General features: G+C 41.2%; 1 protein-coding gene across 2 annotated transcripts in view; it reads right to left on the bottom strand.

Annotated features, from left to right (window-relative positions):
• Positions 1-870: 870 nt before the first annotated feature.
• tsnare1 (T-SNARE Domain Containing 1) overlaps positions 871-12,466 on the bottom strand; it is a 776,868-nt gene continuing 765,272 nt past the window's right edge. For both annotated transcript variants that reach the window (XM_055633878.1, XM_055633879.1), the window contains 2 exons: positions 9,325-9,441; positions 871-1,093 (listed from right to left, as the gene is read on the bottom strand). In XM_055633878.1, the coding sequence (XP_055489853.1) occupies positions 9,346-9,441 (96 nt within the window). In that variant the 3' untranslated portion in view covers positions 871-1,093; positions 9,325-9,345. The remainder of the gene's footprint in view (positions 1,094-9,324; positions 9,442-12,466) is intronic.

Here is a 12,466-nt window from a genome sequence, read left to right as displayed (position 1 = left end):
TGATCTTGAACTGGCTGTAACCACTGCGCAGTTCCACCCACTTATCATCTTCGGGTGTCATGTGTTAAATATTTGACAATAGTTGAACTTCTATCCACTGGGTTTCTTAATTTCATTGCCATGTCTGGTACTTTTCTACTGACTGAGAAATGTCCTGAATTTCAGACCTGCTCTCTATGCAGACACCAAGGTGGCTGAAGTAAGCTAGTATATTTGGGAGATCACAGCCAAACTGAGCTTGTACCCCACTCTTTAGGCTCTAGACTTTACAGGGCGACACGGTGGCGCACCAGTAGAGTTACTGCCTTACAGCGCCAGACACCCGGGTTCGATCCTGATTACAGGTGTATGGAGTTTGTACGTTCTCCCCATGACCTGCATGGGTTTTTTCCGAGACCTTTGGTCCACAGTAACAGTGTCCTGCACACACACATACGGTGCAATTTTTTATTCATACCAAGCCAATTAACCTACAAACTTGTACGTCTTTTGAGTGTGGTAGCAAACCGACGATCTCAGAGAAAACCCATGCAGATAAAGCGGAGAACGTACAAACTCCATACAGACGGCACTCGTAATCTGGATCAAACCCGGATCTCTGGCGCTGTAAGGCAGCAACTCTACTGCTGCGCTACCATGCCATGCCAGCTGTTTCCATGTTGCATCTCTAAAACCAATAACTGAAACCAGAGATTATGTGCAAACCTGCATCCCTGGCCGTGTGAGACAGCAGCTCTACAGGCTTATCTTATCATTATTCTCATCATCGAATTCTACTTACTTGAACCACATGGAGATTTTTACATGTGTGCATAGACCTAAATGACAATTACATTCTTGATAAAAAATAAAATAACAAAGACCACCAAAAAGGATAGCAACTTTAAACTTTATTACTATTACATTATTTAATTTAAAAAAAATGGCTGTTAAGACTTGATCTGATATTACTTGCACTTCGTGAGGCTGATTAGTGTAAACTTGTCTGCCACCAGGAATCTGTATTATCTGCTCACACAATGACAATGGGAGAATGATTGCGGGGTCAAGCATTATTCCATTTGACTTATTCTCTTTCTGTGATTGGAAAACCCTGAAAATAAAACAGATGCATACAGATAAATTACAACTCAATTCTTTATTATCTTTATTATTCCTTACAATGCGGGATTCCAATTTCCAGGGAGAACCTGGAACCGAATACAATTCTATCAAAATGAGCAGCTTTTAGATTTCATTTTTTACATCCATTTTCATTTTTGCTTTTGGATATTCAAACTTCTGCTACTGTTGTCAGGAGATGTTGGAGATGAGATAAAGTTAATTTTTTTCACTGAAAAGACCACTGATTTCACCAAGTGTGTTTTTGTGTGTTCTTTATCATTGTACCGCTGCTGGCAAATTCATTTCACTTGCACTTTATGTGCAATGTCCCTTTTCAGTCCCTTTTAAACAGTGCTTTGGTTACATGGCAGCAAGGAGATGACTGTACAATTTAGCTAAACCAGAAGTAGTGGCTAAAATAAGTGATGATCCTTAATTAACTGGAAATTTTATCCATGTTGGTATGGTTTTTAGTATCAATACTAGCATGGTCCTCCTTTGAATCTTTGATTAGTGTATGAATGTAAATAATTTGGTGTACATGTAGCTGCTGGTGTACATATGGTGTACATATAGCTGCTAAATTTGTATAAGATAATTATAAGCAGTTGAATAAGGGGTGGGAATTAATAAGCTTTGGCTTCTTCCTGCTCCTTTTCGGACACATACGATTTCATTTATTTATAGATATTATTTATGTCACTTTATAAATATTCTTGTTTGTTTTTTTGTATACTGTTTCACATTTGCTTTTTATTCTTTTATTCTGTTTGAAATAAAGAATTAAATAAATAAATAAATAAATAGATAAATCTAGCACGATACCACCACTACTGAACAATTTGACATAATACATGTGGCATAAACATTTTTCTCAGTTCAGTATAATGTTGCAATTTCAAGGATTAATGCAAACATGCTACAAATCAGATTTGAAAATCATATTCTGTCAGCTATGCCCTCAAGTCCTTGGAAAGTAGACAATTAAGACTTCAGTGCTAAAGTCAGTCCAACATAAAGCTTTTGGTATTAGAAAGGTCCAACACGTCTTAAGAAAACATTTAATGACATTCTTCTTTAAATTAAACTGATGATAATCTTTAAGGGAATGTACTTGGAAGCATTGACTTTGTGGGTAATTCCATCAATTCAAGTCAAGCGTGTTTAATTATATTTAATTCACTTTATCTCTAAGTTGTGCTCTTCAGTTGCAGTTTATATGCATGAAGAAGGAGTACAGTCAGGTGATTTGATTTTCCAAAGTGAGGGATGGAGTGATGGGGCATCTTCGATGATGAATTAGCAATGGTTGAGAGTATTTGATCCTCTGGTGCTGTAGGAAATGTGCATATGGCACTTAGGAAGTGACTTCTTCAAACTAGTCTTGTTAATGTCCCTGACTACGATAGGAAAACCATCGGGGTATACTGACTGATGTTTGTTGTCCACAGTGTGCAGCTCCTTCAGTGCTGGCCAAATGTCTGCCTGGATGTGAAAAGTGGTGGCGCGACTCACCTGTTGCAGCGGCCCCTACAGCCTGTCTGTCTTTTTTTTATTTTTTGTCTAGTTAAATGTAGTTGTTCGTGTTTTTTAATAGTTTTTTTAACTGTGTATATGCGGGGGGTGGGGGGAGGGAAGGGGGAAACTTTTTTAAATCTCTTCCCTGTACGTGAGAACCGACCTTTTTCCTGTCGGGTCTCCGTTGTCATTGGGGCCTAGCACCGTGGAGTGGCCTCCAGCCTGAACGACCTGGGGGCTCCAGTCACGGAGCCTGCGGAGCTGCGGAATTACCATCGTGGGGCTGGCCGGCCTCGGAGCGTGGGGAGTGGTGGTGACTCGCTGCTGCGGCCCAACCACGTAACTCGGATGCTCCAGCTGCAGCCGCAGGTCTGGTGGACTGGAACATCGGGAGCTCACGGGTCTGGGTGGAGAGACCGCTTTCCGGAGCTCCTGCAACGCGTCTTCTCTAGCCCGAGTCACGGGGTTTGAACGACCCGGAGCGGGGCCCTACATCGCCCCACGTGGCCTAAAGTGGCCGTGGGACTTATCATCGCCCGCCTGGGGCTTGGACATCGGGAGAGAAATGGAAAACAGGGGAGAGAAAAGACTTTACCTTCCATCGCAGTGGGTTCACTGTGATGAATGTTTTTGTAAATTGAATTGTGTGCATGTCTGTATGATATTGTCTTTGTTTGTATGGCTGTGGAAACGCAGTTTCGTTTGAGCCTCAATGAGGTTCAAATGACATGTAATAAATATTGATTGATATTGATTGATGTAGACAGCAGCCATGGGGACGGAGATGAATTTCCTAAAGGGCCTGTCCCACGAGCATGCGACTGCATGCGGCAAGCGCGACCAAACCGGAAGCGGGGGCCGCGCGGAGGTCGAGTGATCCCTGTACAGGGCCTGTTCCACCAGCATGCGAGCGCGACGAAATCGGAAGCGGGGGGCCGCGCGGAGGTCGAGTGATCCCGTACGAGTTGACGTGAAGTTCGAGTGAAGGCGTACGGCATCAAGACGCTGCATCGAGGCGGTGCATATGGCTTCAATGCGGTTGCGGGCCGGCAGGCCGTTGCCACGCGGAATCTTTGGACAGTGTCAGTTTTTCGGATCCCCGCGCGATGTCGGGACCAGCTCCGCACAACTCCTTACGGCTCCGGCGATCGAAGTGGGACCGGCCCCGTGAGGCCGCACGGATCAAGCGACCATGTTAGGTCACTCTTGCCGCATGCAGTCGCATGCTCGTGGGAGAGGCCCTTAAGGAGGTAGAAATGAAAGACTTCATTGCTAAATACTCGCCATGCGGTGAGCAGAAATTGGACAAGACTGCTCTGTTTACTACGAGGCAGACAGCACCACAACTCCCCTTTCCCAATGACGCAGAATGTGTGATGGATGACAAACCTTTCGCAGGTCGGCTGAGTCTGGAGAATTGGGGATGAGCCATGTCTCTGTGAAACACAGTACACAGCATTCTTTCTTGCTCCTTCGTAAGGCAAGCTTGGCCTTAAGTCCTGATTCTTATTTTCTAGAAACATTGGCCAACAGGATGCTGGGGAGTGGGGGTGGGTGGGGGGTCTTCCAGCCACATTGTTACATTGTTAATGTATGCCACGGGGTTGGAATGGGGCCACTGTCTTCAGAAACTCCGTTGCCATCTGAAGAGTACAATAGCTCTAATGCATTTAAATGTCTCACAACCTGTCTGTTACAGCACTGATTTGTGTCGTTTATCACAATTTTAAAAATAACTATATTTGATCTTCACCTGTTTTGCAGCTGCCAAAATATTGTCACATTCTCGCACCATTTTTCTTTAGTGATACATAATGCTCATGTTTGATTGCCTGATTCGTGTGAATATGATTTTGATTTTTTTTCACTTCTTAACAGCCCATACAAATGAAACCATTGAAATTGTTCATTTTCACCTGTTGCAATTATGGGAGGAGAGAGTATGCATACTAGTTAATTCTCTCTTTATTTACAACCACGAAATACAACTGCAGTTTGGTTGAACAAGTACCTGAAAACTGAGTTCAACATTCACATGCACTTTCCAGTAAATACATGGTGAATAGCTGACACGTTGTCAAACATTAGATATATCAGTCTTCTGAGATTACATGGAATAATATAGTATAATATGGAATACCATGGGTGGTATGGTGCCATATTCTATTATATAGTAAATGTACATCAAAAGTGATTTCATCCCCCCTGAACGTGTCAGCAATTGCAGGTACTAATGGTACATAATATATTTTAATTTTTACCATGGTATTGTAAAAGGAATGAATTATTTTTCATATGTTGTCCTTTAGTACAATCCTGTCATTGATATTTCAAATCCATGAAACAGTTTCCTATTGGGACAGGACTGAGGATCGTTTAGAGACAGGTTAAATGATATGAGGTTAAACATTTACTTCCCAATCTTAACAATATAAAAATGCAATGTATGTGTATTGTATATACAGAGAGTTGTTGGCTATTGAAATGCACATTTTAGATTCACACCAAATTGGATTAGTCAAATTAGATAGGATGTCTTCTCATCAGCAGCTATTGGGCTAAATGGCTGGGTTATTTAGTTTTGGTTATGGGTCTGAGACGTCCGTCAAGAGATAGTTTGATATAGCTCTTAGGGGTAATGGAATCAAGGGATATGGGTAGAAAGCAGGAACAGGGTTCTGATTCTGGATGATCAGCCATGATCATATTGAATGGCAGTGCTGGCTTGAAGGGCCGAATGGCCTACTCCTGCACTTATTTTCTATGTTTCTATGTTCCATGATCAGCTTTTAATGTCCACTGCTTAAATCTTTAGTTGAGAGATGCAGAGAAATAGGCCCTTCGGCACGCCGAGCAGCAAACCTCATACACTAACACCATCCTACACACCAGAGTCAATTTACAACTGTTTACTGAAACCAATTAACCTAGAAACATGTACGTCTTTGCAATGTGGGAGGAAACTGGAGCACCTGGAGAAAGCACACACGGTCACAGGGAGAACATACAAACTCCATACAGATGGCAGCCAAAGTCAGGATTGAACTTGGGTGCCTGGCGATGTAAGGCAGCAGCTCTACTAGCTGTGCCACCGTGCCTGTCTTTGTCTTTGAGACAGTTGCTCTGAGCAGGCATCAGGAAGGCTGGAGCACAGAAACATGTCCTTTGGCCCAAAAAGTTCATGCCGACTGATCCATACTAATCCCATTTGCCAAAAGTCTACTGTGTCTTTTGAGTACTTGCACAGATACTTTTAAAATGTTGGGAGGATATCTACACATAGACCAGTGTGTTCAATATTGGAACCAACCGTCTGAATGAAAAAAAATCCTCAGATTCTTTCATAATAATTTTTCATAATTTTTACGCTAGAAAATCATTGCTTACATGTTCCATGATTGTAAGATATTAGACTGTTACATCAATTACCTTATTTGCAAAATATGTGGTACACATTATATGCAATAGACAATAGGTGCAGGAGTAGGCCACTCTGCCCTTCAAGCTCGCACCGAAATTCAATGTGATCATAGCTGACCATCCACAATCAGTACCCCGTTTCTGCCTTCACCCCATATCTCATGACTCTGCTATCTTTAAGAGCCCTATATAGTCCTCTCTTGAACGTATATTCAGATAAACGGCCTCCACCGCCCTCTGAGGCAGAGAATTCCACAGACTCACAACTCTCTGTGTGAAAAAGTGTTTCCTCATCTCCGTTCTAAATGACTTACCCCTTATTCTTAGACTGTGTCCCCTGTTTCTGGACTCCTCCAACATCGGAACATATTTCCTGCCTCTAGCGTGTCCAAACCCTTAATAATCTTATATGTTTCAATACGATTCCCTCTCATCCTTCTAAACCAGCCCAGCTGCTCCATTCTCTCAGCATATGACAGTCCCGCCATCCCAGGAATTAACCTTGTGAACCTACTGCACTCCCTCAATAGCACGAATGTCCTTCCTCAAATTTGGAGACCAAAACTGCACACAATAACCATATAACCATATAACAATTACAGCACGGAAACAGGCCATCTCGACCCTTCTAGTCCGTGCCGAACACATAATCTCCCCTAGTCCCATATACCTGCGCTCAGACCATAACCCTCCATTCCCTTCCCATCCATATAACTATCCAATTTATTTTTAAATGATAAAAATGAACCTGCCTCCACCACCTTCACTGGAAGCTCATTCCACACAGCTACCACTCTCTGAGTAAAGAAGTTCCCCCTCATGTTACCCCTAAACTTCAGTCCCTTAATTCTCATGTCATGTCCCCTTGTTTGAATCTTCCCTACTCTCAGTGGGAAAAGCTTTTCCACGTCAACTCTGTCTATCCCTCTCATCATTTTAAAAACCTCTATCAAGTCCCCCCTTAACCTTCTGCGCTCCAAAGAATAAAGCCCTAACTTGTTCAACCTTTCTCTGTAACTTAGTTGCTGAAACCCAGGCAACATTCTATTAAATCTCCTCTGTACTCTCTCTATTTTGTTGACATCCTTCCTATAATTAGGCGACCAAAATTGTACACCATACTCCAGAATTGGCCTCACCAATGCCTTGTACAATTTTAACATTACATCCCAACTTCTATACTCAATACTCCAGGTGTGGTCTCACTAGGGCCCTGTACAACTGTTACTGTGCTTCTCAATTATATAGAAATATAGAAACATGGAAAATAGGTGCAGGAGGAGGCCATTCGGTCCTTTGAGCCAGCACCGCCATTTATTGTGATCATGGCTGATCATCCCCAATCAATAACCCACGCCTGCCTTCTCCCCATATCCCTTGATTCCACTAGCCCCCTAGAGCTCAATCTAACTCTCTCTTAAATCCATCCAGTAACTTGGCCTCCACTACCCTCTGTGGCAGGGAATTCCACAAATGCACAACTCTCTGGGTGAAAAGGTTTTTTCTCACCTCAGTCTTAAATGGCCTCTCCGTTATTCTAAGACTGTGACCACTGGTTCTGGTCTTGCCCAACATTGGGGACATTTTTCCTGCATCTAGCTTGTCCAGTCCTTTTATAATTTTATATGTTTCTATAACATTCCCCTCATCCTTCTAAACTGCAGTGAATACAAGCCTAGTCTTTTCAATCTTTCTTCATATGACAGTCCCGCCATCCCAGGGATCAATCTCGTGAACCGACGCTGCACTGCCTCAATCACAAGGATGTCCTTCCTCAAAATAGGAGACCAAAACTGTACGCAATACTCCAGATGTGGTCTTACCAGAGCCCTATTCAACTGCAGAAGAACCTCTCTACTCCTATACTGAAATCCTCTTGTTATGAAAGCCAACATTCCATTAGCTTTCTTCACTGCCTGCTGTACCTGTAAGCCAACTTTCAGTGACTGGTGTACAAGGACACCCAGGTCTCACTGTACCTCCGCATTACCCCATTGAGATAATAATCTGCCCCCTAGTTTTTGCAACCAAAGTTGATAACCTCACATTTATCTATATTATACTGCATCTGCCATGCATCTGCCCACTCACTCAACCTGTCGAGGTCACCCTACAACACCTAACAACCTGCAACCTTTTCACAGTTCACTCTGTACGGAGTGTGTATGTTCTCCCAGTGATTGTATGGGTTTTCCCTGGGTGCTCTGGGTAATTGGCTATGGTTAAAAAAAAACATTGTATATTGTCCTTAGTGCATTGGATAGTGCGGGTGTATGAAGTGATCATTGCTCAGCGCGGATTCGGTGGGTTGAAGGGCCTGTTTCCATGCTGTATCTCTAAAATCTAAAGTATAGAAACTATTAATTTCACTGGAGAGGATCTGCTGCAAATTAATTTGTATATGTTAAATGTTAAGTTAATTTATGTTTTGTAACAGTGTTGTCAGTTTATATTTATATGCTTTTATTAAAAAATATAGCGCATGATAATGTTTGAATTGGGTTGGGGCCTGTTCCCGCGCTGTACCTCTAAACTCTAAAACAAAAACTGGAATGTCTGCTCCACATTTGATCAAGTGTAATTCATGAACAACACACTTTACAATTCTGATATTCTATGGAAAGGATCTCTGCTCATTTCCCTTCATTGCAGAATCACACAACCTAGGCTGCAATTGGAAAGCTCCATAGTCTCAGTGAACCTATATTACAGTAAACTATGGGAAGGGATAGGTAAACATTCCTCCTTAGTCACTTGCTATATAGTAATGATTTTGTAATACACTACCACTGGAACCAAATGAAACCAATTTCATACCATTACATTACACATTTGGCGCGAGTGACACGTACGGAGTTTGTACGTTTTCCCTGAGACCGTGTGTGTTTTCTCCTGTCGCTCCTCACCCATTCCAAAGGTAATAATAATAATAATAAATTTTATTTTTGGGCGCCTTTCACAAATCTCAAGGACACCTTACAGAGATTAACAAGAATAATAAAATATAAAATCGGAATAAAATAAATAATAATGACATCACCAAAACACAAATTAAAAACAGAATTAAATCCAGACAAAAAAAAAAAAAAAAATCAATAACACAATGTGAAAACACAAGGTACAGGTTTGTAGTTAAATTGACCTGTAAATTTCCCCTTGTGTGTAGGATGCAAAACTGGGATAACATAGAACTAGGATATAGGTGACTGTTGGCCAGTGTGGACTCGGTGGGCTGAAGGACCTGTTTCCACGACTCTAAATGAAACTAAACAAAATCCTTACCTGGAGTTTGATGTCCAAAGTTCAATGCTTTACTGACACCACAATAATGATGATGATGACAGCCAATATTATTAAAGCAGTTAGAATGAAGCAGCATTTCATTTTCCGAGCTCTTCTCTGGAAGAAATCAAAGAAACAAATGATAGTATTTGGTACAGAGATGCCTACCCACTTTTAGTAACATTTGAGGAAAGTCACAAGTGTAGTTGTCAATGCTGGCTATCAGAGATCACCTTTATAAACCAGGTGGCAGTCAAATTGTCAGTCACACATCAAAACATTTCAACACCATTTCCCATTAAGTTCAAGGCTCAGACTGCTAGAAAATTCATGTGGAACCATAAGAATCTATAGGAAGGTCTATAAATCTCAAAAGATTTTAATCCTCTTTTAAAATTGGATGTACCACTTTCAATTAGCAACCAGATCTTTGCACTCAGTAGTGAGAGAACAGCATTCACCGTACAGTAACCCACAGACAAACACAGCTGATCACAATAGCATTGCTTTTCTCTTTTTTGCTGTTGGAAGCTGTGGGCCATCCGATCAATGAGATCCCAGGCACAAACAAAAGTGATGTTACCAAAAGTGCTTAACAGTTAATCACAGAAGAGTATTTACATATGGCAAACCAGGTGAAAAACACAATTTTTAACTGAACATTATTTTTCAAGCAGAACAATAAAGACTAAAACAGTTGGGATGTAATGTTAAAATTGTACAAGGCATTGGTGAGGCCAATTCTGGAGTATGGTGTACAATTTTGGTCGCCTAATTATAAGAAGGATGTCAACAAAATAGAGAGAGTACAGCAGAGATTTACTAGAATGTTGCCTGGGTTTCAGCAACTAAGTTACAGAGAAAGGTTGAACAAGTTAGAGCTTTATTCTTTGGAGCGCAGAAGGCTAAGGGGGAACTTGATAGAGGTCTTTAAAATGATGAGAGGGATAGACAGAGTTGACACGGATAAGCTTTTCCCACTGAGAGTAGGGAAGATTCAAACAATAGGACATGACTTGAGAATTAAGGGACAGAAGTTTAGGGGTAACATGAGGGGGAACTTCTTTACTCAGAGAGTGGTGGCTGTGTGGAATGAGCTTCCAGTGAGGGTGGTGGAGGCAGGTTCGTTTTTATCAATTAAAAATAAATTGGATAGTGATATGGACGGGAAAGGAATGGAGGGTTATGGTCCGAGCGCAGGTATATGGGACTAGGGGAGAATACGTGTTCGGCACGGACTAGAAGGGTCGAGATGGCCTGTTTCCGTGCTGTAATTGTTATTTGGTTATATGGTTATAAAACATATGCATGGAATTATAGTTGAATCTCCAATACTATAAACACACAAACTTTTTTTTCCATTTTGAAACCATTTGCATTTTTATCCTCATTGAAACTGCGAAATCCAATCCCTTGTTTTGGAAAAAAAAGCATTTCAATGGAGAAATGCCATTTTTTTAAGTTTAGTTGATTCTGCACCGATCCACGCACATTGACACTATTCTTCACACACTACGGCAAATTTACACTTATACCAAGCCAATTTACCTGCATACCTGTATGTCTTTGGAGCGTGGGAATAAACCGAAGATCGTACAAACTGCACAGACAGCACAGTCGAGATCGAACCAGGGTCTCTGGAAACGCTGTAAGGGAGCAACTCTACCGCTGTGACACCATGCCACCCTATAGTTGTGCTATAGATTACTTTGTGGAGCTTCCTTTTCATTTTATATTTTGGTCAACAGAACAAGAATTTGTATCCAGAGAAGTTTTAGTCCTTGGATTTAGACAAAAATAAAAAGTTTACAGTTCTGGATAAAGGTCAAGAAATGTCCAGGCTGACTTGTTCGTACACTTTGAGGTATCGCTACTTTATGACCTTCCTTAAGAATTATTGCTATCAGATTCAAATATAAACAATAAATGGTACGTAACATAGAGAAATAAATTATGTCCTATTTAAGCTATTTCAGTAAAACACATAGTGAAGCATTTACATTTATGAATAAGGCCCATATTTATGTATAGTATAGGAATGATAATGCTGGTACATTCAACTTAGGATCGCAATAAAGCCATCAGAGGACTCGAACGGTATTAAATTTGTGCCTATTCAGATGGCACAGGGCACACATGTGATGTGCTATGGGTGAGCAGCACAGTGTCAAAATTGAAACATTCTTATCAGTAGCTGGGAATTAAAATTGCAGCTCTGGTTGCAATCTCACTACAGCAGAAGTTGAACATAGCCTGTTAACAAATGTTTTTTCCATTAAGCTGGATTATTATTAAGGACCCCAGGAGATCAGAAAAAAATGAATATAAATCTTAAATTCTTGGGCCCGCAAGATTGCATATTTGGTCGTGACTTGTCAAAATTTCAATTTGGAAAAAAGAATAAGTTTATTAATTGCTTCAACGCACATTCCACATAAGGATTTAACTAATTAATCGTTTTGGGATAGAACTGGCAGAATATCTTTTGGCTTTAGGTAGTGCCAAATGAAAGGCAGTAAGCTTTGGAAGGGTCATGCAGTGACAAGCCGCATCCTGTGCTTTTATTGTGAAGCACAAACGATTATGCCTGCACCTCTTCTCACAAATGTCCTTTCCAGAAGTAAAATTGTTGCTGTACCCAGAATTAAAATAGGCACAAAGTCCAGGTCAACAATAATAAGATAAATTTACAAGAGCCCTAAGAAGTTTTCTTCATGAGTAGCTGGCCGCATTTGAAGAATTTTCCCATATATCAGTCAACAATGGCATGGAAGTCAAAAACAGAGATTTTGTTTTCCAGTCAGCAAACTGTTCACATCTTCACTATGCCTGGGGTTGTTATAGAGTTACAGGTCCTTCAGCCTATGATGTCCATGCTGAGTGTATTACCCATGTACACTACTCCAATTTGTCCACAATATGTCTGCATTCATTTAAGCATTGCCTGTTCAAATGACTGTCGAGAAACCAAGACCACCTGGAGGAAACCTATACAGTCATGGGGAGAATGTACACACTCCATACACACAGCACCATAGTCAGAATCGAACAGTACGTACCCAAGCTGTGTTCTCTACCATCAAGATGAACAAAGACAGCATATACAGGCAACCATTAGCATCTTCAAATCCTCTTTGCAAGC

Source organism: Leucoraja erinacea, chromosome 4, assembly GCF_028641065.1.
Source record: "Leucoraja erinacea ecotype New England chromosome 4, Leri_hhj_1, whole genome shotgun sequence".
Lineage (NCBI taxonomy): Eukaryota > Metazoa > Chordata > Chondrichthyes > Rajiformes > Rajidae > Leucoraja > Leucoraja erinaceus.
The sequence above is the reverse complement of the archived record's forward strand: the minus strand, read 5'-3'. Positions and strand labels throughout refer to the sequence as shown.